The 18,832-nt window shown below is 41.4% G+C and overlaps 1 protein-coding gene across 1 annotated transcript; it reads right to left on the bottom strand.

Moving 5' to 3' along the window:
• Positions 1 to 1,495: 1,495 nt before the first annotated feature.
• Positions 1,496 to 7,933, bottom strand: LOC114592801 (retinol dehydrogenase 7-like). Its single transcript, XM_077923811.1, has 3 exons — positions 7,621 to 7,933; positions 3,168 to 3,426; positions 1,496 to 1,691 (listed from the first exon to the last, which is right to left on the bottom strand). The coding sequence occupies exons 1-3, from the start codon at positions 7,931 to 7,933 to the stop codon at positions 1,526 to 1,528; spliced, it is 738 nt and encodes a 245-aa protein (XP_077779937.1). The 3' UTR covers positions 1,496 to 1,525.
• Between the last annotated feature and the right edge of the window lie 10,899 nt (positions 7,934 to 18,832).

An 18,832-nucleotide genomic window follows, 5' to 3' on the forward strand; every position in this document is an offset into this window, starting at 1 on the left:
GAAAAACACTCTTACCGTCTACTCATTAAATTTTTCACAGGTCTGTCACTCCGTTTCTCATTCCTGAGGAGGTTCTGCCAGGAATCCAATATGAAAACAAAGCTTCCTCCTCCCGATCATAAATCTTTCGACAGAACCTGCCAAGATGGTGACTCCCTTTTTATTACTGCGCCATTCCAATAGCCCTTGTTCTTTTCTCGATCTCCATAAGTCAAACTTTTGGTTAGTATTTCATCTCCACACAGTTTTTAATCATACTGCTTAGGTCAGTTATGCGATGGTTCTTTCTTGGTTGGGGAGGTTAATCACATAGAAGAAAAGAAAAAAAAAGTCCCCCCCCCATCCAGTCCCGCTGGTACATAAAATGATGTACCAATGGTATCTAACTCGTGAAATTATTTAGACTGTATAAAGGTGTTTGAAATGTTTGTTGGAAGTGTGAAAAATATGCAGACCCATTTTGTCATGCTTGGTGGACTTGTAAAATTGCCAAGAAATATTGGATTCAAATACATACAATGATGCAAATATTTTAAAGTTTCACATTCAATTGCCATCGGAACTTTTCCAGCTAGGAATAATGGATAGACAATTAGAAAAAGACTGCAGAACATTATTTCAATACATGATCACAGTGGCAATACTCTTCTATGCACAAAGACTGAAAGATTCACCATTATCTACCATGAGGGAATGGATGTAAAAAATATTGGATTTATCTGAGATGGTAAAGTTGATGTGTGTAATAAGAGAATAATCACTGTCACTATTTATTAAAGATTGGAAACGCCTTATACACTTTTTTGCATGAAAAAGAAAATGAACTTATGATATCTGGGTTTGAGGATTAATGGAAATATTGGTTTATAGAAAGTGGAATCATTGGGTGTCATCTTGGAGTGGATGTTTTGAATAATTTTCTATACATAGCTGCCACTAGATATAGTTTCATTAAAAAAAAATTGATAAAAGAAATTTCAGTCAGGGATGGCTCAGCCTGTCAATTTTAGATTCTGTTTCTCATTTCTTCAACCTTTAAGTTCAGTTCTCCACATTTCAGTTTGTGGTTTGAAAATTCTCACAAAATGTTACCAGCATTTCAGTGCCAATTTCTCATAATATTTTTATATGCAATTTTCCACAAGGGACACATTTTTGCAAGCAGTTTTCTCTAACACAGAGTATTCTTGTATGCTAGCTTCACTTTTGATACATACTTCCTACTAATGTATTGTTATAGATATAGCTAAGCCCTAGAAATTAATAAATACCAGGGTTTTGCTTAATTGGGATATGGATTAGACTTGGCGTGACTTTTGGGGGGGAGTGCAGAGTTGTTGAGGGGGCAGACACCAGGCTTGTGTAACAGTATGTATTTTTGTACACATTATTGTTTGGGGAAAGTGCATTACTAAATTTACATGAGTCTGAATTTTGGTTCATGTGTTGTTTCGTTGATTCATGTGTTGTTTTGTTAAGTGTGAACTAGGTAGCTTTCATACCAAACTGAGTTTCTCCCCCAGGTCTACTCACATTGCTCAAAGTACTTCCGCCCATAGCATTCCTTCAGGTCAGAAGGTAACCGGCTCCATAAAGGTTCGTAGGACTCAGCTGATTTTGACTGTATGGGTGTCTTGAAACTACCTGGTTCAACAATGCTGACTTTGATTCCAAAAGGATGGAGCTCTCTTCTGAACGAGGGAGGAAAAGTCAAGAAACATCATTTCCTACTGAAGACTAAAATATAGTGGGCTGTTTGACTGCTAGGAAAGGTCCTGGGCATGCAAAACAGATTAGGCGCCTGGGGATTCTGGGGGAGCAGGGCTGCCAGGCTTGGCAGAGGGCAGAGTCAGCCAAGCTGGTGGCCTTGCGAGAGGGAGGGGTCCTCAGCAGGAGCAGGTGGGGTCTGTGCCAGGGTCACCCAGCCACCCAGGCCTGGCCTCTGCCTGCCTTCTTAGCTGGTTGCTCTACTCCCTCATCTTTCTTTTTCATGGCATGTGCCTGAGTGCTGCACACCTTGGCCATGTGCCAATTAGGGGGTGTTCTTTTCTGGACGGAAGCTTAATTTTTGCAAATTTCTTCCGTGAGGGGACTTAAAAGTATGTGTTTGGGTTTGGGAAATTCAAATCTGCTGTTACTGTTTTGATTTGGCAACATTTAGCTTGGTAAACCTACATTTGATTAAAAAGCACATCAGCTGCTCTCAGCAAATCATAGAATTTTTATTTTGCCTTCTGAAAAGGTCAGGTAATTAATGCTTAATAATAATAATAATAATAATAATAATAATAATAATAATAATATAACTGCAAGTCCTTGGCAATCATTTTTAATGATTTCTATGCAATTTCACACTTTTTACTTATCAGTCAAAACTAAATGGTATCAATTGAAGCCAAATATCTTTTGAATTCCCAAGTCATGTTACAACTTTTTAGCACCCCCATTTTTGGAATTTGAAAGGTGAAAAACTGAACATGTCCTAATTGTGCCAAGCTCTCTGGCAGGGACCCTGCAGCCCCTTGATGGCCCTGTGTGGATTCCGGCAGAGACAACAAGGTGGTGCAGGCAGCAGTAGTGATGGAGGAGGAGGCAGCAAGCCCTTCTGTAACCCAGCCTGCCCCTTCTGGTGCCCCTCCCAGATGATCTACTGTTCTGAAGATGCTGTCATCTCTCAAAACACAACCAACCATCTTTGAGAACCAGCCACAACTTCTCTGTCCACCCTCACCAAATGGCGGGGAGGCAGTTAGCACGATGGTTTGGCCCCTGTGCTGCCAGGGTTGCATCCTCATCTGGGGGTCTGGAGGGCGGCTGGCAGAGGTGATGGGTTCTCATCGGTGGTGGAGCAAATTCAATCAGATCTGTGGAGTCCACGCACGCACCTTCCCCCTCCCATCTCATCTCAGGCTTGCATTTTGAAAAAACATATTTCCCCGCAGACCTGGAGATGAGCAAATGTATTTCAGGTCCAGTGTGGGCATAGCATGAGCTGGATCCTTATTTCTCAAACAGTGCAAATGTCTGCTTTTTGATCTGTGATTGAAGGTTCAGCCCTTGACAGCAGCCTGATTTCCCAACACCTGTTTTTTATTCCCTACACCTGGAGAAACACCACGTCACTAAACCAAACCAAACCAAAAGTAGGCTACAGAGCTTGTTTTTACCTCAGGGTGTCAGAGAAGGCTTCCACACCAAACTCTGATGGGCAGTAACCGCCTCCGAAGCAGGCCAGGCGTCCATTCACACTGCACACATTGACCACCCTCCCTCTGGCTCTCCTCACCAGCGGCAGCATGTGTAGCGTCACGTCAATCAACCCTAGCAGGTTGACATTGATCACCTTTGCAAAGTCATCTTTGGTCAGCCATTCGTTGGGACCTGATGGGACACCTATTCCCGCATTGTTCACCAAGCCCCAGAGCCCTGTGCAGGAAGAGACAGTTATTCTTTCCCAAAGGAAATGATATATAATGAACTGAAATGATATATAATGAATTTTTAAAATGTTTAAAATAACTTTGATAAAGAAACCTTTTTATTAGGAAGTGTAGGTACCAAGATCCCAAAGGAACAGAAAAGACTTTTTATGTATGCAATGACAGCCGCATGGATGTTACTTGCCCAGAGATGGAATGAAGACAAAGTCCTTACCAGAGAAGAATGGCAAACTTGAGGCACCACTGTAAGCAGATGAAAACATTAGCAGGACTGCAATAACACTTGTAATGTAGAAATTATTGTGGATAAAATGGAGTGACATAAAATTTGGATGAGGAAATAATATGCAGTTGAAAAGGTTGATAATAAGACCCATGAAGCAGAAGGGGGAAGTCTGAAGATTCAGAGAAATCTCTAAATGTGGATATGGATTTGGTATTGTTATAATCTTGTAAAAATCAAATAAAAATTATTTCAGAAGAAGAAGAAGAAGAAGAAGGAGGAGGAGGAGGAGGAGGAGGAGGAGGAGGAGGAGGAGGAGGAGGAGGGACAATTATTGTTCCAGGTTCCCACCTAGCATAACATTTGGATGTATGCTAGATTTTGGAAGTGTGGATGTAGTATTATTCTTGTGGTCTATATTTTGGTTGATATGTATTCTAGGATTTGTTAAAGTTGCAAAACAACGAAGCACGGGATGGAGCAAGGGAGAAATTTCTGGAACAACATTGGGATATCAGCTCCGCCCAAGGCATGAAGAATAACAGCCACAACTGGGTGGGTGGGGAGACATAACTTCTTACAAGGACCAGAAGAAACACCTCAGGCAGAAGAATTGCCACACACAGGAAGAACAAGGATGTAGTTTGAGTTCCTCACTTGTAGTTTCATAAATCATTTAATGTGTCAACACGAATAGAAGTTATTAATATTGCAGTTGTTGTATAAGGGATTATTGTTATGACTGGAATGTAATGGAAATTAAGAAGATTTTGGAAGGCAGAAATAAAGAAAATAATAGAATCATCAAATTTAGCACACAGGGGGCCACTTTATCTAAATTATATAATTCAGCATTGGAACAATTGGTATTAATAATTGTATTATAAATTGCTATTGTTATAATGAGGCTATTATTGGATTGTAATTGAAAACCAAAAAAAATGATTTATTTATTTTTTAAGTTGAATGGGCGGTTCATCATAATTTCCCCAACTACTATCAACAAGAAGCAATAAAATGGGCAATATTTGTTAAGAGGAAAGCTGTAATTAAAAGCATGGGAGTCCTAAAGCTTCTATTCACATCACTCCAAAAAACCAAAAATGGGTATCTACAAATTGAGAAAGACAACACAGAAAACACTGGACTGAAACAGACAATTTTGACCAACAAACGTTTTATCTCTGGAGATATATATATATATATATATATAGAGAGAGAGAGAGTTCAGTATGCGTCCCTGCTCTTGCATTTGATCTTAGTATTGCGTGGACAGGCGGAGTCCCCAGATCCTGCACGGTCCCCCCGTCATGTGGAATAACGACTCAAGACAACGTGCTATGGGATTAAATTGGCCACAACTTTATTAAATTTCAAATGTGGGTAGACCTTGGCTCAGGCATTGGGCGTTCTCCCTCCCCGGTCCCCAGCCGGGGACCTAGGGAGCATCAGGGTTATCCAGTGTGTGTGGGGGGATGGGCCGGCTCAGGAGAACATATGTTCAAGCAGAGATAGCCGCCCCCGTAACGCCGCAGCCGCAGGGGAGAGCAATGACGACCTTTCGGTGTACGGCCAAAGCCTCCCTTCAGAAAACCCCTTTAACGGGGAACCCTGGTATCGCCGCCGCAAAGAGGAAGATGGACAAAAGGATTCCGCCCAAGGCCTGATACCGCCAAAGTTGTGACATTTTGCTACGGGAAAGGCGAAACCTGCCAATGCAGGGAAATTCCTTTCCGGCCCTTTAACAGCGACCTTAACGTAGCAGCTCCTGCATACCTGTGAAGAAAAGTTAACCTGCAAAACCTGTGAAGAAAAGTTAACCTGCAAAATAAGACATTAACAGAGGGTGGGTAGGGTGGGAGAAGCTCTGGAGCCAAGTGAGGATTCCCAGGTAAGATCCTCCCTCTATTGTGTGGGCAGGTAATCCCTCCCCTACCTGGCCTGGTCTTCTTGGCAACGCTTCCCTCAGGTGGGATTGGGCAACTCACTGAGGTAGGCGGAGACCTCCAGGTATCCCACCTGAGGGAAGGCAAAGCCAAGCCTATGCTGTTGGAGCCGCTCCAGATCTAGGGGCTGCACGCGTCCACGCAAAGGGCGCCCCCCGTTTTAAGCGGGGAGCGGTCATTGCTGGAGATCCAATATTTCCCCAGGGATTCACACAGTTTTAAAAGTAAGGCCAACCAATGACCTCTGGGGGCCATTTTGGGAGGCCTTTACATGAAATTTAGCAAAGAGCATGAAGGCTTATCCAAAGTAGATCTGTTGGATAAAACTGATCCAGTTGACCTAGTGTACTTAGACTGCCGACTCCTGAATAAGCTGAGCAGTCATGAAACTGGTTAAGAAGCAGGACACAGAGTATAGGAATCAATGGAATATCTAGATGGGGAGATGTAGAAACTGGAGTTCTCCAAAGATCAGTGTTGGGACCTCACCCAATGAGCAGTATGCCAAGTGGAGATTTGAACCCAGGTCTCCCAGGTCCTAGTCTGAAACTCTAACCACTGCACCACACTGCTTCTCATTCTCCAACAATGGAACTCATGGACGTCCAATGAATGTTGGAAGGTTCAGGAGATAGGGATGCCCACCCACTTGGATGGTTTTAAAAGTGGATTGGACAGCCAAGATGTCTATGCTCTGCCTCTACAGCTGGAAGCAGAAATACTTCCAAATACCGATTGCTGGAAAGCACAGGAAGGGAGAGTGCGCTTGATTGCTGCTTTCGAGAAGTCATCTGCTGGTAACTGAATGCTGGATCAGAAGAGAAGAAGAAGAGTTTGGATTTGATATCCCGCCTTTCACTCCCTTTAAGGAGTCTCAAAGCGGCTAACATTCTCCTTTCCCTTCCTCCCCCACAACAAACACCCTGTGAGGTGAGTGGGGCTGAGAGACTTCAAAGAAATGTGACTAGCCCAAGGTCACCCAGCAGCTGCATGTGGAGGAGCGGAGACACGAACCCGGTTCCCCAGATTACGTGACCACCGCTCTTAACCACTACACCATGCTGGCTCCAAGAAGAGACATTGGCCTGATCCAGAAGGTTATACCTTCCATATTCTCTGCTCTGGGCTCCCCAAACACATTTAAATGGGAAGCATCTTAAAAGATATTGCAATATAGCTGCTCTGGTCCCTTCTTCTCCCAAGTATTTCCCCCCATCTAAATTGCCTCCTTTCCCAGCTGCTATTAGGAGGAAAAATTCAATGTAGATCAGCCAAATGACCCCAGAGGCTTCTCCTACACTGCAAATGCTGGCTAATCAGTTTGAGGTCCTGCAGCTGCTTGTCAGCTAAAATTAAAATCTTGCAACACTGATTATGATATCTTGCATCTGTGCTTTTAGAATCAGGTTGATCAGTGGACATTATCAGACAGGAACATTTATCTTCATACAAAATGAAGTTTCACTGTGTGACTTCACAGAACAAGCTGCTGTCAAAGGCATAAAGCAATAATCTTTCAGGTTATTTGGCAATCCTAGCAGCTCTTGACAGAGGCTGAATTAAGGTGACCCCATGGAATTCCTTCCCCATTCATTGCCTTACTGATTTTAGTTGTTTCTAATACTTTTTAAAATGGTCATACTTTTTCGTTTTGATATACAGTGGTACCTCGGGTTACATATGCTTATATATGCTTCAGGTTACAGACTCCGCTAACCCAGAAATAGTACCTCGGTTTAAGAACTTTGCTTCAGGATGAGAACAGAAATTGTGCTCTGGCGGTGCAGCGGCAGCAGGAGGCCCCATTAGCTAAAGTGGTGCTTCAGGTTAAGAACAGTTTCAGGTTAAGAACAGACCTCCGGAACGAATTAGGTACTTAATACGAGGTACCACTGTATTGGGAGTCACTCAGACCACATTTTGTGGGAAAGTGGAGTAAAGATAAGTAGATGATGATACAGATAATCCCTGGCCTGATCCAGAGCATGGAAACAAAACAACAAAAAGCTACCTTTGTTCCCCACTTGTTCTTTCACCCACTCCGTCGCTGCCGCAATGCTCTCTGTACTGGTGACATCCAGAATGGTGGTTTTCAAGCGCTCTGAGGTGACCTTCTTCAGCTGCTCTGCCCCATTCTGGGTGGTACAGGTTGCCAACACCCACAGACCCCGGGCATCCAGATGCCTGGCAAGGTGGTTCCCAAAGCCAGAGGAACAGCCGGTGATGAAGACATATTTCTCCGTCAGGTTCTCCACCGTCTTTTTCTCCTGATACCATCGGCGAAGGAAGTAAAGCCCCAGCAGGGCAGCCAGGTAGAGCCACATGGCTGAAACCAGCAGGCAATAAGCTTGCAAGAGTGGGAACACACAGGGACCTAGCAAGCCTTGGAGAAACCAAATCCCAACCCCTGCTCCACCATGAAGCTCGCTGCTCTATTTATCCTCCCTCGCAGTGTTATTGAGGGGAAGGAGGAATTTTGCATGAAGCAATGAGCTGCTTGGAGCAGAGGCAGGCTGAAAGAAGTATAAACAATAGCTCTAGCTAGCTGCTTATTAACAGCTTAATAACAGCTTAATAAAGAGGAGGCCGCCTTTGATTCCATTCCTAGGCAGAGATTATGGTCCAAACTTGCCCATCTGGGAATTGATCCGCACCTCCTCTCCCTAATTATTTCCCTTTATTCAAACACCACAGCTCGCGTCCGAAGTGGTCCCAACGGCTCCCTTACTACTCCATTCCCAACGGCCAAGGGCGTCCGACAAGGTTGTCTCTTGGCCCCTTTACTGTTTAATCTCTATCTTCATGATGCAATTTCCCCTTTGAAGCTAGCATCTAAGTATCCTCCTCACTTAGCGGGCCACCCTGTTGCTTCCCTTTTCTATGCAGATGATGCCGTCATCTTATCCAGAACAGCTGCGGACCTAGCAAATGCAGTTAATGCATTTATCGCCTATTGTAAGGCGGAAGCTCTTAATATTAATTATAAAAAATCGAAAGTCCTCCACTTCACTCGTTCCCGCAAACTCAAGCTGGAGCCGCTTAAGATCACAGGTGGCTACTTAGAAAAGGTAAAAGCCTTTAAATATCTAGGCTTAATATTCACTTATAATCTCTCCTGGACCACCCATCTACAATCTGCCTTTCTCGCTGCAACCACGACCTCTAATGCCATTGTCCGATTTTACCACCAGAAGGGCGGCAAACACCTTCCAGCAGCAATTCAAATATTTAATGCCAAAGTTGTCCCTAAATTATTATATGGCTGCGAAGTATGGACTACAGCAATATCAGGTAACTTAGATCGCCCACTTCATATGTTTCTGAGATCTCTTTCCGGCGTCCCGAGATGTGTCTCAGGTGCAGCCCTACGACTTGAGTTCGCCCAGCCCTCAATTGTAAAACGAGCATGGAGTCGAGCCATTTCCTATAGCTCCCACCTATTAGCATCGGATACTCGAATTAGAGGTGGTTTTTCCAATCTGATCCTAAGAGATATTCATAATTCCCCTTGGAAAACTACAATTAACCTCAAATTCCGCTCTCTTCTCAATCTGAATTGTAAAACTGTTCTTAACTTAGAGTGTATCAGCCCGGCGGCCCTACCTCCAATTAAAAAGAAGCTACAGCAACTTGACTTCTCTAATACAGCTTCCCATGCAAGAGGGCCGTGTTCAGGCCTAGCCCTAGCTATTCTACCCCCTGAAGGGATCCCTCTATACTGCTTCACAATTTCTTCGGAGGCTAAGCGAAGGGCCTTTACCTGTGCCCGTCTCAACTGTTTTCCTACAACAGTTCTGTTGGGTCGTTATTCCAGAGTTCCCATCGCAAATAGAACATGCACCTGTAATAACACGGCTCTGGAGACTATGGAACATGTAATGTTCTTCTGTCCCAACTGGACAGATGAAAGATCTCGGTTTTTAACTCCTCTCGTGAACAAGCTTCATCTCCCAATCCAGCCTTGGATAGTGTCCCTTTTTCTGCAGGATTCTGATTGTTGGATTACCGAGATGACAGCTAACTTCCTGCTCAGTGTGATGAAGAGGAAAGCGGCACTAACTTCTTCTTTAACACCACAGCTGCAGTCGATACGCCTCACAATCGAACAAAGTTCCAAGTAGCCTTATTGTACAAGGACAATGGAGCTAGGACAAATCTGAGGAGCTGAAGGACCCTTTAACGATCCTCCTCCAGCCTCAGCAGTTCTTTGTCTTTTTGTTTTTGTACTATCTGTCACTCGATGTTTTAAATCCCCTGTCACTTTTGTTATCCCCCCTTTTTTTCTTTCTTTAAGTATTCGCCCAGGACGATATCTACTTTTACCTCCCCACTCCCATTTTATGTTGTTATTTCTATGTATATCATGCTATGGCCACACGGCTAATGCAATAAAATCTATTGATAAAGAGGAACAGTGTGATCTTATTGACATCTATAGACATAAACGACACTGAGCTCAAATATTGTGCAAGCTCAGCATCAGCATCCAACAGGTCATATGCCTTATTTTGCCATCACTGCACCACTTGCTCAAGGTCCGATACCCAATTTGTTTTGTTTGTTAATTTTATTTTTCGAGTTTTCAGCTTAACAAAAGATATGAAATGTAGTGCATCTTCAGAAATAAAAACATAATTTGACTTCCCTCTTCCCCTTCTATTTCACCTTCTGGTTTCATTTTTATCACTGCATTTCCCCTATAGTGCCTTATAATTGTTACTGCCTAGTTTCCAAATTGGTTGGACAGTGTTCTCGAAGCTACAAACATGAGTCTGACCAAACTGCGGGAGGCAGTGGAAGACAGGAGTGCCTGGCGTGCTCTGGTCCATGGGGTCACGAAGAGTCGGACACGACTAAATGACTAAACAACAACAACAACAGTTACCAAATAAGTTATTATTTAACTTATTGTGTTGTTTTCTTCCTGCTAATGTAGTTAAATGTTTGCAAATATTTTTTAAATAATCCACGTATTTCTCCCATTCTTTAGTGATTCTTTATTGACCTGATTTTTAAACACATATGACATATTTTATCATGTGATGAACTGGAGAATACAATGAGAGGTACAAGATCAAGAGTTGTTTTTCCGATTTAAGCAAATCAATTGTGTGCATCAGGAAATATAGCTCCACTTTTTGTTTTCTTTCTTGCACTCTCTCTTTCCCTTTCTCCATTTATAAGAAGCCCATAAAAGTTTCTTTTTATATTCAGAACATAAGAAAAATGTGTGTGTGTTTGTGTGTAGATGTGTGTACACACCACACGCGCACACACACACACACACACACACAGAGAAGGGCAAACGTACTTGTATTTTCCCTCTTTTTTTCTGAATTTAATGAGCAAATATTCCATGCCCAGCCTAACTGGAAGGATCTACTCTACAAATGGTATTTGTTGTGTTTAAAGGATCACTCAAGTTCTGATAAAATGGTGTGGTTGGTACAATATGATCCCATATAATCCTGAAATATTCTCCATTCTCCAAATGTTTTCTTGTTCAATACTCCTCTAACTCTTTCCGTCAGTTTTGCTAGTTGTAAATATTCTAACATGAGTATCTGCCAATCTGTGATTGTCGGTATTGTTTCATTTTTCCATTTCCTCGCCACAAGAATTCTTGCTGCTGTGGTGGCATACATGAACAGTGGTCTTATGTCTTTTTTAATTTCTAATGGTAAAATGCCTAAAAGAAAGATCTCTGGTGTTTTTTTTTAAAGTGTGTCTGAATAATTTCTTGAATTCATTATAGATATTATCCCAGAATCCCCTAATGATTGCACAAGTCCACCACATGTGGTAGTATGACCCCACATCTATTTTACATCTCCAGCAAGTCGGTGACCTTCCTTTATACATTTCCGCTAGTTTCAAGGGGGTATGATGCCATCTATATAACACCTTCATGATGTTCTCCCTAAGATTACAGCATGCTGTGAATTTAATATCTACATTCCACAATCTCTCCAACCCCAAACTTGGATCTTGGCATCCAGGGATACACACACACACACACACACACACACACACACACACATTGCACCAATGTGATATTCTCATTGTTGCTTGCATTGCAATCTTCTTCCCCACAAGGGAGTTTTGGCAAAACCTTTGACTATTCCATAATTTTTTATAAAAAGAGGGCCTAGAGCCCAAGAAAACCTGTATGGTCCTGTTCCTTTCCTACAAATGGCCTGTCTCGTCCCTCTTAACAAGCAGAATGCACAGAGGCAACAGAGGATGCAGGAAGGAGGGTAAGAGGCATTCCTGCCAGGCAAGGCTCCCTCCTCTCTGTAGCAAAAGCTTTTCACCCACCTGAATAAATAAATTCCGTTCATAATTTCATATTAATCAATACTCTTCTATGTTTTCTGGCCACGTATGTAAAATTTATTACTGGAATGGGAATTGAAGGTTAAGGAAGTAAAGGAGGTCATGATTAGGTGGGGCCAGGATTTCGGTTATGCAATCGAGATGGAACAGTGGGAAAGGTTGTGGAAACAAGACATCAAATTGACTGCCTGTTACATACAGAGCCTTCTTTCCCATAGGGTTTTGTGGTGCGTCGCGCCAGGGCGGTGGCCTCTCAGGGGTGCTCCAGCGAGTGGGGGAGCTGCGCGGGTTTGCTGCCGGCCTCCCCTTTCCCTGCACGCCCGCCAGCTGCACCCCACCAACCATATGGCTGGCGGGCGTGCAGCTTCCCTCCCAAGCCTCTGCAGGGATCGCTCTCCCGCAGCAGCATGGGGGAGAGTTGTGCCTCCCCCCATGGCTGGCAGTGTGCAGCTTCACTCCCCCACTATCCGTGGTAATTTGGGGGCGCTGGGAGGATATCTGCACCCCAGCGCCACATCTGCTAAAGACGGCCCTAGTTACACAATAAAGGAAAATTGGATGAAAATGATGTACAGGTGGTATATGACCCCTGCCAGATTAGGTAAAATATATAAATTAAAATCAAATGTATGTTGGAGATGTAAGAAGGCAGAAGGAACAATGTATGGTGGGGATGTGAGAAAATAAAAAAGTTCTAGTGTAGTATCCATGAAGAACCAAAAAAGATGTTTAAAACAACATTCGAGAAAAGGCAAGAAGTGTTCCTTTTAGGTATAGTGACAAAAGACATCCCCAATGACAAGAAAAAAGTATTCTTATACACAACAGCTGCCGCTAGAATTCCAGTTGCGAAAAATTGGAAAGCAGACTTTGTTCATTCAGTAGCGGAATGGCAAAATAAATTTTGTGAGTTTGTCAATCTGGCCAAAATGACGGCAGCGATCAGATTACAACCAAATCAGAAATTAAGGAAAGAATGGGAGTATGTAGAAGAATACATGACAAAACATTGTTCCAAAATAAATTTATTGATATGCATAGACTGAAATTCGCAAAGTTAAAAAATAAAAGATTTTATGGGTTAATATGTATAATGTATCTCTTTAACACAATATTAAATGATATAAAAATAATTAAATGATGCTAAGCACAGGTGGAGGGAAGTCACAGAGATACAAAGAAAGAAAATGTATAATTGCATACACATAAAAAAAATTAATTTGGTGTTACAATAATTCAGAAGGCAGTGGGGTGCAAAAAAAGGAGGTCAGCTCTGTTTGTGATCTGAAGGTGGTTGCATGAATTTCCTAGAGAACTTGACTCTATTTAACTTTCCTACAGCGGAGATATAAGATTCACAATTACAGTTGTTCTTTATTTGAAAAGACTGAACATTTACTGAGAAGGCGTGAAAAAACCTCTTAATCTGGATATATTATACATTCTTTTGAGACTTTTTGGATACCATGGGGCAGGGAGGGGGGAGAGCTTCCTGGGAACTTTTACTTTCAATTTTGTGGAACTGTGTAGATTGAAATTAAAAACTGTTAAGGGGAAAAGAAGCCAAATAGCAGCTTTCTTTTAGCAGGACCTGCAAATGTCCGGCATAGATAGACCTATTTAAAACTTTATAAAATAGCCGTACCTCCAAACACCTTGGGGAGAAGCTGTGTGGAGAGGAGAGTGTTAGAACCCCCCCCCGCTCCCTTGTCTTTAAGTTGTTTTTTGGACTCCTGGGATTCTTCTTCTATAGTGAATAGTGACTGCGTGGAACTGTGTGGAATTAAGCCAGCAAGTGGCTCAAGATATTGTATTTTATTTTTTCTTATTGGTTTTTATTGTGAGGTTTTTTTTGGGAAAGCTTCAAAATCTGTGGATTAGCCAAACAAGTGGCGGAAGATGCCCAGCTCATTTATACTTCTTCTTAACAACGAAGTCTGGAACATATTGTTGTAAACTATTCCCTAAACCTTCCTTAGATTTAACAGATGAAGGAGATAAGTAAAAGGATGCAAAGCTTGGAAGAAGGAATGAAACAGGCACAGCGAGAAATGAGAGAGTTGAAAAAGGAGGAAGAAAAGACCATAGGAGATGTGTCCGAAATAAGTAAGACACAGGAAGACTTATGGGATGCTATTGCTTTAAATGAAATGAAGCAGAGAGAAATGAATTTGAGATTTAGAATAGTTCCATAAACACCAGGGGGAAATATCATGAGAAAATTGATCATTGAGATTGCACAATGGTTAAGTATGGAAGCAGAGGAGGTAGCAAATACAATTCAAAGTGCATTTGGGATCAAAACAAAAGCTACTAAAGCTTAAAAATTCCCAGGTGATTGTTTGATCATATTTAAAGATAGAGAGATGAGGAATCTGATCCTGAAGAAAAACAGAGAACAAAGACTCTGTATTGATGGAACATTTATAATCATATTTAAGGACATCCCACTTCGTCTCCTGAAGAAATGCCAGCCTTACAAGACTGACACAAATACAGAGAAAAAACTATATTGAATTCAAATGGGAATTCCCAGAAGGGGTCTCATTCTATTACAAAGAAAAGTGGTTTCAACTTAAAAATGTGGATGAGACAAAGAAATTTATGAGAAGATACAAAGAGCTAGGCAAGGAAGAAGACAGCAGCAGCGACCCCGGACCTAGAAGAAGAAGATAATGAGGAAGGAGGAGGAGGAGGAGGACAGGTTTAAATACCTTTTCTCTTTTCTTTTAACAAAAAGTAAAAGAAATCAAGATGGCATTAAAAACCTGGACATGGAATGTTAATGATTTAAACAATAAAAATAAAAGAAAATTGGGCATGTTTTGTTGAAAAAGAATTTGGATATTATCTGTTTACAAGAGACTCACGTAGCTAGAAAACAGAATTTTGGTTAATAAAAAACTAGGGAATGAATTTATATCTTCAGATGGAAGTAAGAAGAGAGGGGTAGTTTTGTATATAAAACACAAATTTGAAGCACGGCAAATCTTCAAGGACAAGGAAGGTAGGATGATTGCAGTACAAGTCACGTGGCAAGGCGAAAAACTTAATTGTTGGAATTTATGCACCAAACGGCTGTAAGACTGAATTTTATAAATCTTTAGAAGAGAAATTGTTTGACAATGTTGATCAAAAAATTGTAATAATGGGGGACATGAACGGGGTAATTTCATTAGAAATGGACAGATTAAGAAGAAAAATGAAATCAAAAGAAGGAAAGTTACCCAAAACTTTCTTCTCTTTAGTAGAAAGTTGTAATCTGGTAGATGTTTGGAGAATGAGACACCCATTAGAAAAACAATTTACTCACTTTTCAGAGCCAAATCAATCAGCCGCAAGAACAGCATGCTGGTCCCATGGGCTAACTGAAAGGCAAGGTCCGAGTCCAGTCAGAGGTTGATGTTGCAGTATGGAGGTAGTCTGAATAAGTTGAAGCTGGATGCAGGGCAGGTAGTCGGGTGAGGTCAGGAGCTCCGGCAGGATAGCAGGACAGGGTTCGGGCAGGAACTGACAACCAATGAAGTTGCTCCCACAACTTGGGACTGACTTTTATCTGCCCTGTGGCACAGGGTGGCCCCGATCCTCAGGTGTCTGACTTCTCCTGGCCTGGAGGCAAGCACTCCTCCTGCGGAAACATAGTTCCCTCCGCCTCTCTGCCCTGAGCCTCTCCAGCTCAGGAAAGGCTGGAGGGTTACTGGACCCAGAGGCAACCTCAGCTTCCCCGACGGGGCTGAGAGTGGAGCACCTGCAGGCAGTGGGTCCTCCACCCCCTCTGGAGCCAGAGCAGACTCAGCTGGTGCCTGCACCTGAGGATCCAGCACAGGTGAGGACCCTTCGGGCTCATGCCCCAGCCCCGCCTCAGCTGTTTCTGTAGGTGGGGAATCCTGTGCAGGCTGGGATTCCTCAGGTTCAGCATCTGAATCCGAATCCCACGCCATCACAAACAGAACTATGTTTGGACATCCAGCGTACTAATACCTTGAGTTATAAAAATTGAGATTCAACCAAAGACACTTTTGGATTACAATGCCTCAAGACTCTTTAGCCCCATTTTCACGAAACATTTAAAGCAGTATCATACAACTTTAGGGACGCGGGTGGCACTGTGGGTAAAACCTCAGTGCCTAGGACTTGCTGATCGTAAGGTCGGCGGTTCGAATCCCCGCAGCGGGGTGAGCTCCCGTCATTCGGTCCCAGCTCCTGTCCACCTAGCAGTTTGAAAGCACTCTTAAGTGCAAGTAGATAAATAGGTACCGCTTTATAGCGGGAGGTAAACAGTGTTTCCGTGTGCTGCGCTGGTGCTGGCTCACCAGCTGCAGCTTCGTCATGCTGGCCAAATGACCCGGAAGTGTCTTCGGACGGCGCTGGCTCACGGCCTATAGAGCGAGATGAGCACGCAACCCTAGAGTCAGACACGACTGGCCCATATGGGCAGGGGTACCTTTACCTTTACCTTTTTAAATGAAAGTTTGTTAGATGATCAAGTAATAAATGAGGCAGCACAGAAGGTCTTAACAGAGTATTTTGTGAATAATAGTAATGGAGAAACAAAAATGAGTGTGGTGTGGGATGCAAGCAAAGCGTTGATGCAAGGATTCTTCATACAACAAAATAGTATTAAGAAAAAGATAACAGAGAAGAAAAAAATGGAAATTTTAAATCAGATGATGAAAAATGAGAAAAAGCTAATTAAAAAAACCAAATGATGTCAAAGTTAACCAAAATATTAATATTTGTGGATGCAGAGAAGGCTTTTGATAATATATCTTGGGAATTTATGATAAATTTTTTAGAATTAATGGACATGGGACAATTGCTTATAAGAGGAATAAAAGCAATATATTCAAATCAAAAAGCGTATTTGATAGTAAATAATGTTATAACAGAATATATTGAAATTATGAAAGGTACAAGACAAGGGTGTCCATTGTTACCATTATTATTCATATCGGTACTGGAGGTCCTCCTAAAGAGTATAAGGAAAACTGAAGAAATGAATGTGCTACCAAAAATATTTTTTTTGTTCCAATCAATTCCGATAATCAAAGGGGCAGCTATATTTAAGGAGTGGCAGGAAATAATTTCAAGATACATCTGGCAGGGGAAGAAACCAAGAATTAAATTTAAATTGTTAACTGATATTAGTAAAAGAGGGGGCTTTGCCTTGCCAGACTTGAAGTTATACTATGAAGCATCCTGCCTCTATTGGTTGAAGGAATGTTGTTAGAAAATATTTAGAAGGATTTGATCATAGGTTTGGTTGGCACACATATTTATGGTATGACAAAACAAAAGTGCCTAAAGGATTTGGAAACCACATATTCTGAAGATCTCTATATGAAATATGGGATAAGTATAAAAACCTATTAGAAAATAAAACACCATGGTAGTTGTCACTTTTGGAAGCAATGAGTGTAAAATAGATAAATATGAGTAAAAATTGGGCCACATATGAAAAGTTAGTAAGAGAAGAAGGAAATAGTTGGAAAATTAAACCTTATGAAGAGGTAAAAGAATATGTAAATGATTGGTTGCCCTATCGCCAAATTAATGAAATGTTTAAAGAAGATTTAAAGAAAAATGGATTTGGTTATATTAAGTCAAAATTTGAAATGGAAATATTAAATAACAAATTTAAAACATTGTCAAAAATGTATAAATTGCTGTTGGAATGGCATTTGAAAGATGAAGAGGTTAAGTCGGTTATGATACATTGGGCCAAAGACTTTGGTTATAATATACAGCTAAACGACTGGGAGAAATTATGGAAAGAAGGAACAAAATTTACTGCATGCAATGCTTTGAAGGAAAATGTAATGAAAATGATGTATAGATGGTATATTACACCAGTGAAATTAGCTAAAATGTATAAAATAAGCAATAAATGTTGGAAATGTAAGGAAAAGGAAGGCACTTTTTATCATCTGTGGTGGGAATGTAAGAAAGTGAAAAGTTTCTGAGAAATGGTTTATAATGAGATGAAAAAGATGTTTACATTTATTAAAAAAAGAAGCATTTTTACTTGGTATTGTAGGCACTGACATTAAAAGACAAAATAAAAAACTGTTTTTATATGCGACAACTACTGCAAGAATATTATTGGCACAGAAATGGAAGCAGGAAGAACTACTGGCGAAAGAGGGATGGCAGATGAAATTGATGGACTACGCAGAATTGGATAAGATGACAGGGAGAATTCGAAACCAGCGGGACCAGAAATTCTTGAAAAATTGGAGTAAATATACGAGTTACCTGAAAGACAATTGTAACCAACTGACTATGCTTGTAGGACTACAAGAAGTTTTGTAAGGAGAACTATATGAAATATTGCAGAAAAGATTTATGAGAATGGACTTTAAGTTATGGATGATTAAAAGTAAAAGATAGGATAACAAATGTAAGATTAAGAGATGAGGTTTGAAAATCATTAGATGTGGTTGATGGAAGTCTCAGGCTAAAATAGCCAAAATGTTGTATACAATGAGATGAGATGATATGTTCTGTTTGGAAAATATATGTAAAAACTAATAAAAATGCATTATTATTTTTTAAAAAGAATTTGTTCAACCCTTTCCCTCTATTCTAACATATGTAGGAATAGAACAAAGATGTCCAATCATTTGTATGGTGGATGGGAAAAGACTTGGTATGTCAGGGTCCCAGTAGACCTAGTGGACCAGCCTCCACCACATCCCATGTACCTAGAATGCCCCAGATCTTTTCTGCGAAGATGACAGATCCTAATCTTGCTGCACCCAAGTTTCTTAACTGGGGTCTGCTCATACATCATAAAGGTGTTCATAGGAAGGTAACTTGCAAAAATTCAGAAGGATGAGTGTAGGGGATTGGAAGTTATGATGACCAACCAACCAACCAACCAACCA

Source organism: Podarcis muralis, chromosome 2 (genome assembly GCF_964188315.1).
Source record: "Podarcis muralis chromosome 2, rPodMur119.hap1.1, whole genome shotgun sequence".
NCBI lineage: Eukaryota > Metazoa > Chordata > Lepidosauria > Squamata > Lacertidae > Podarcis > Podarcis muralis.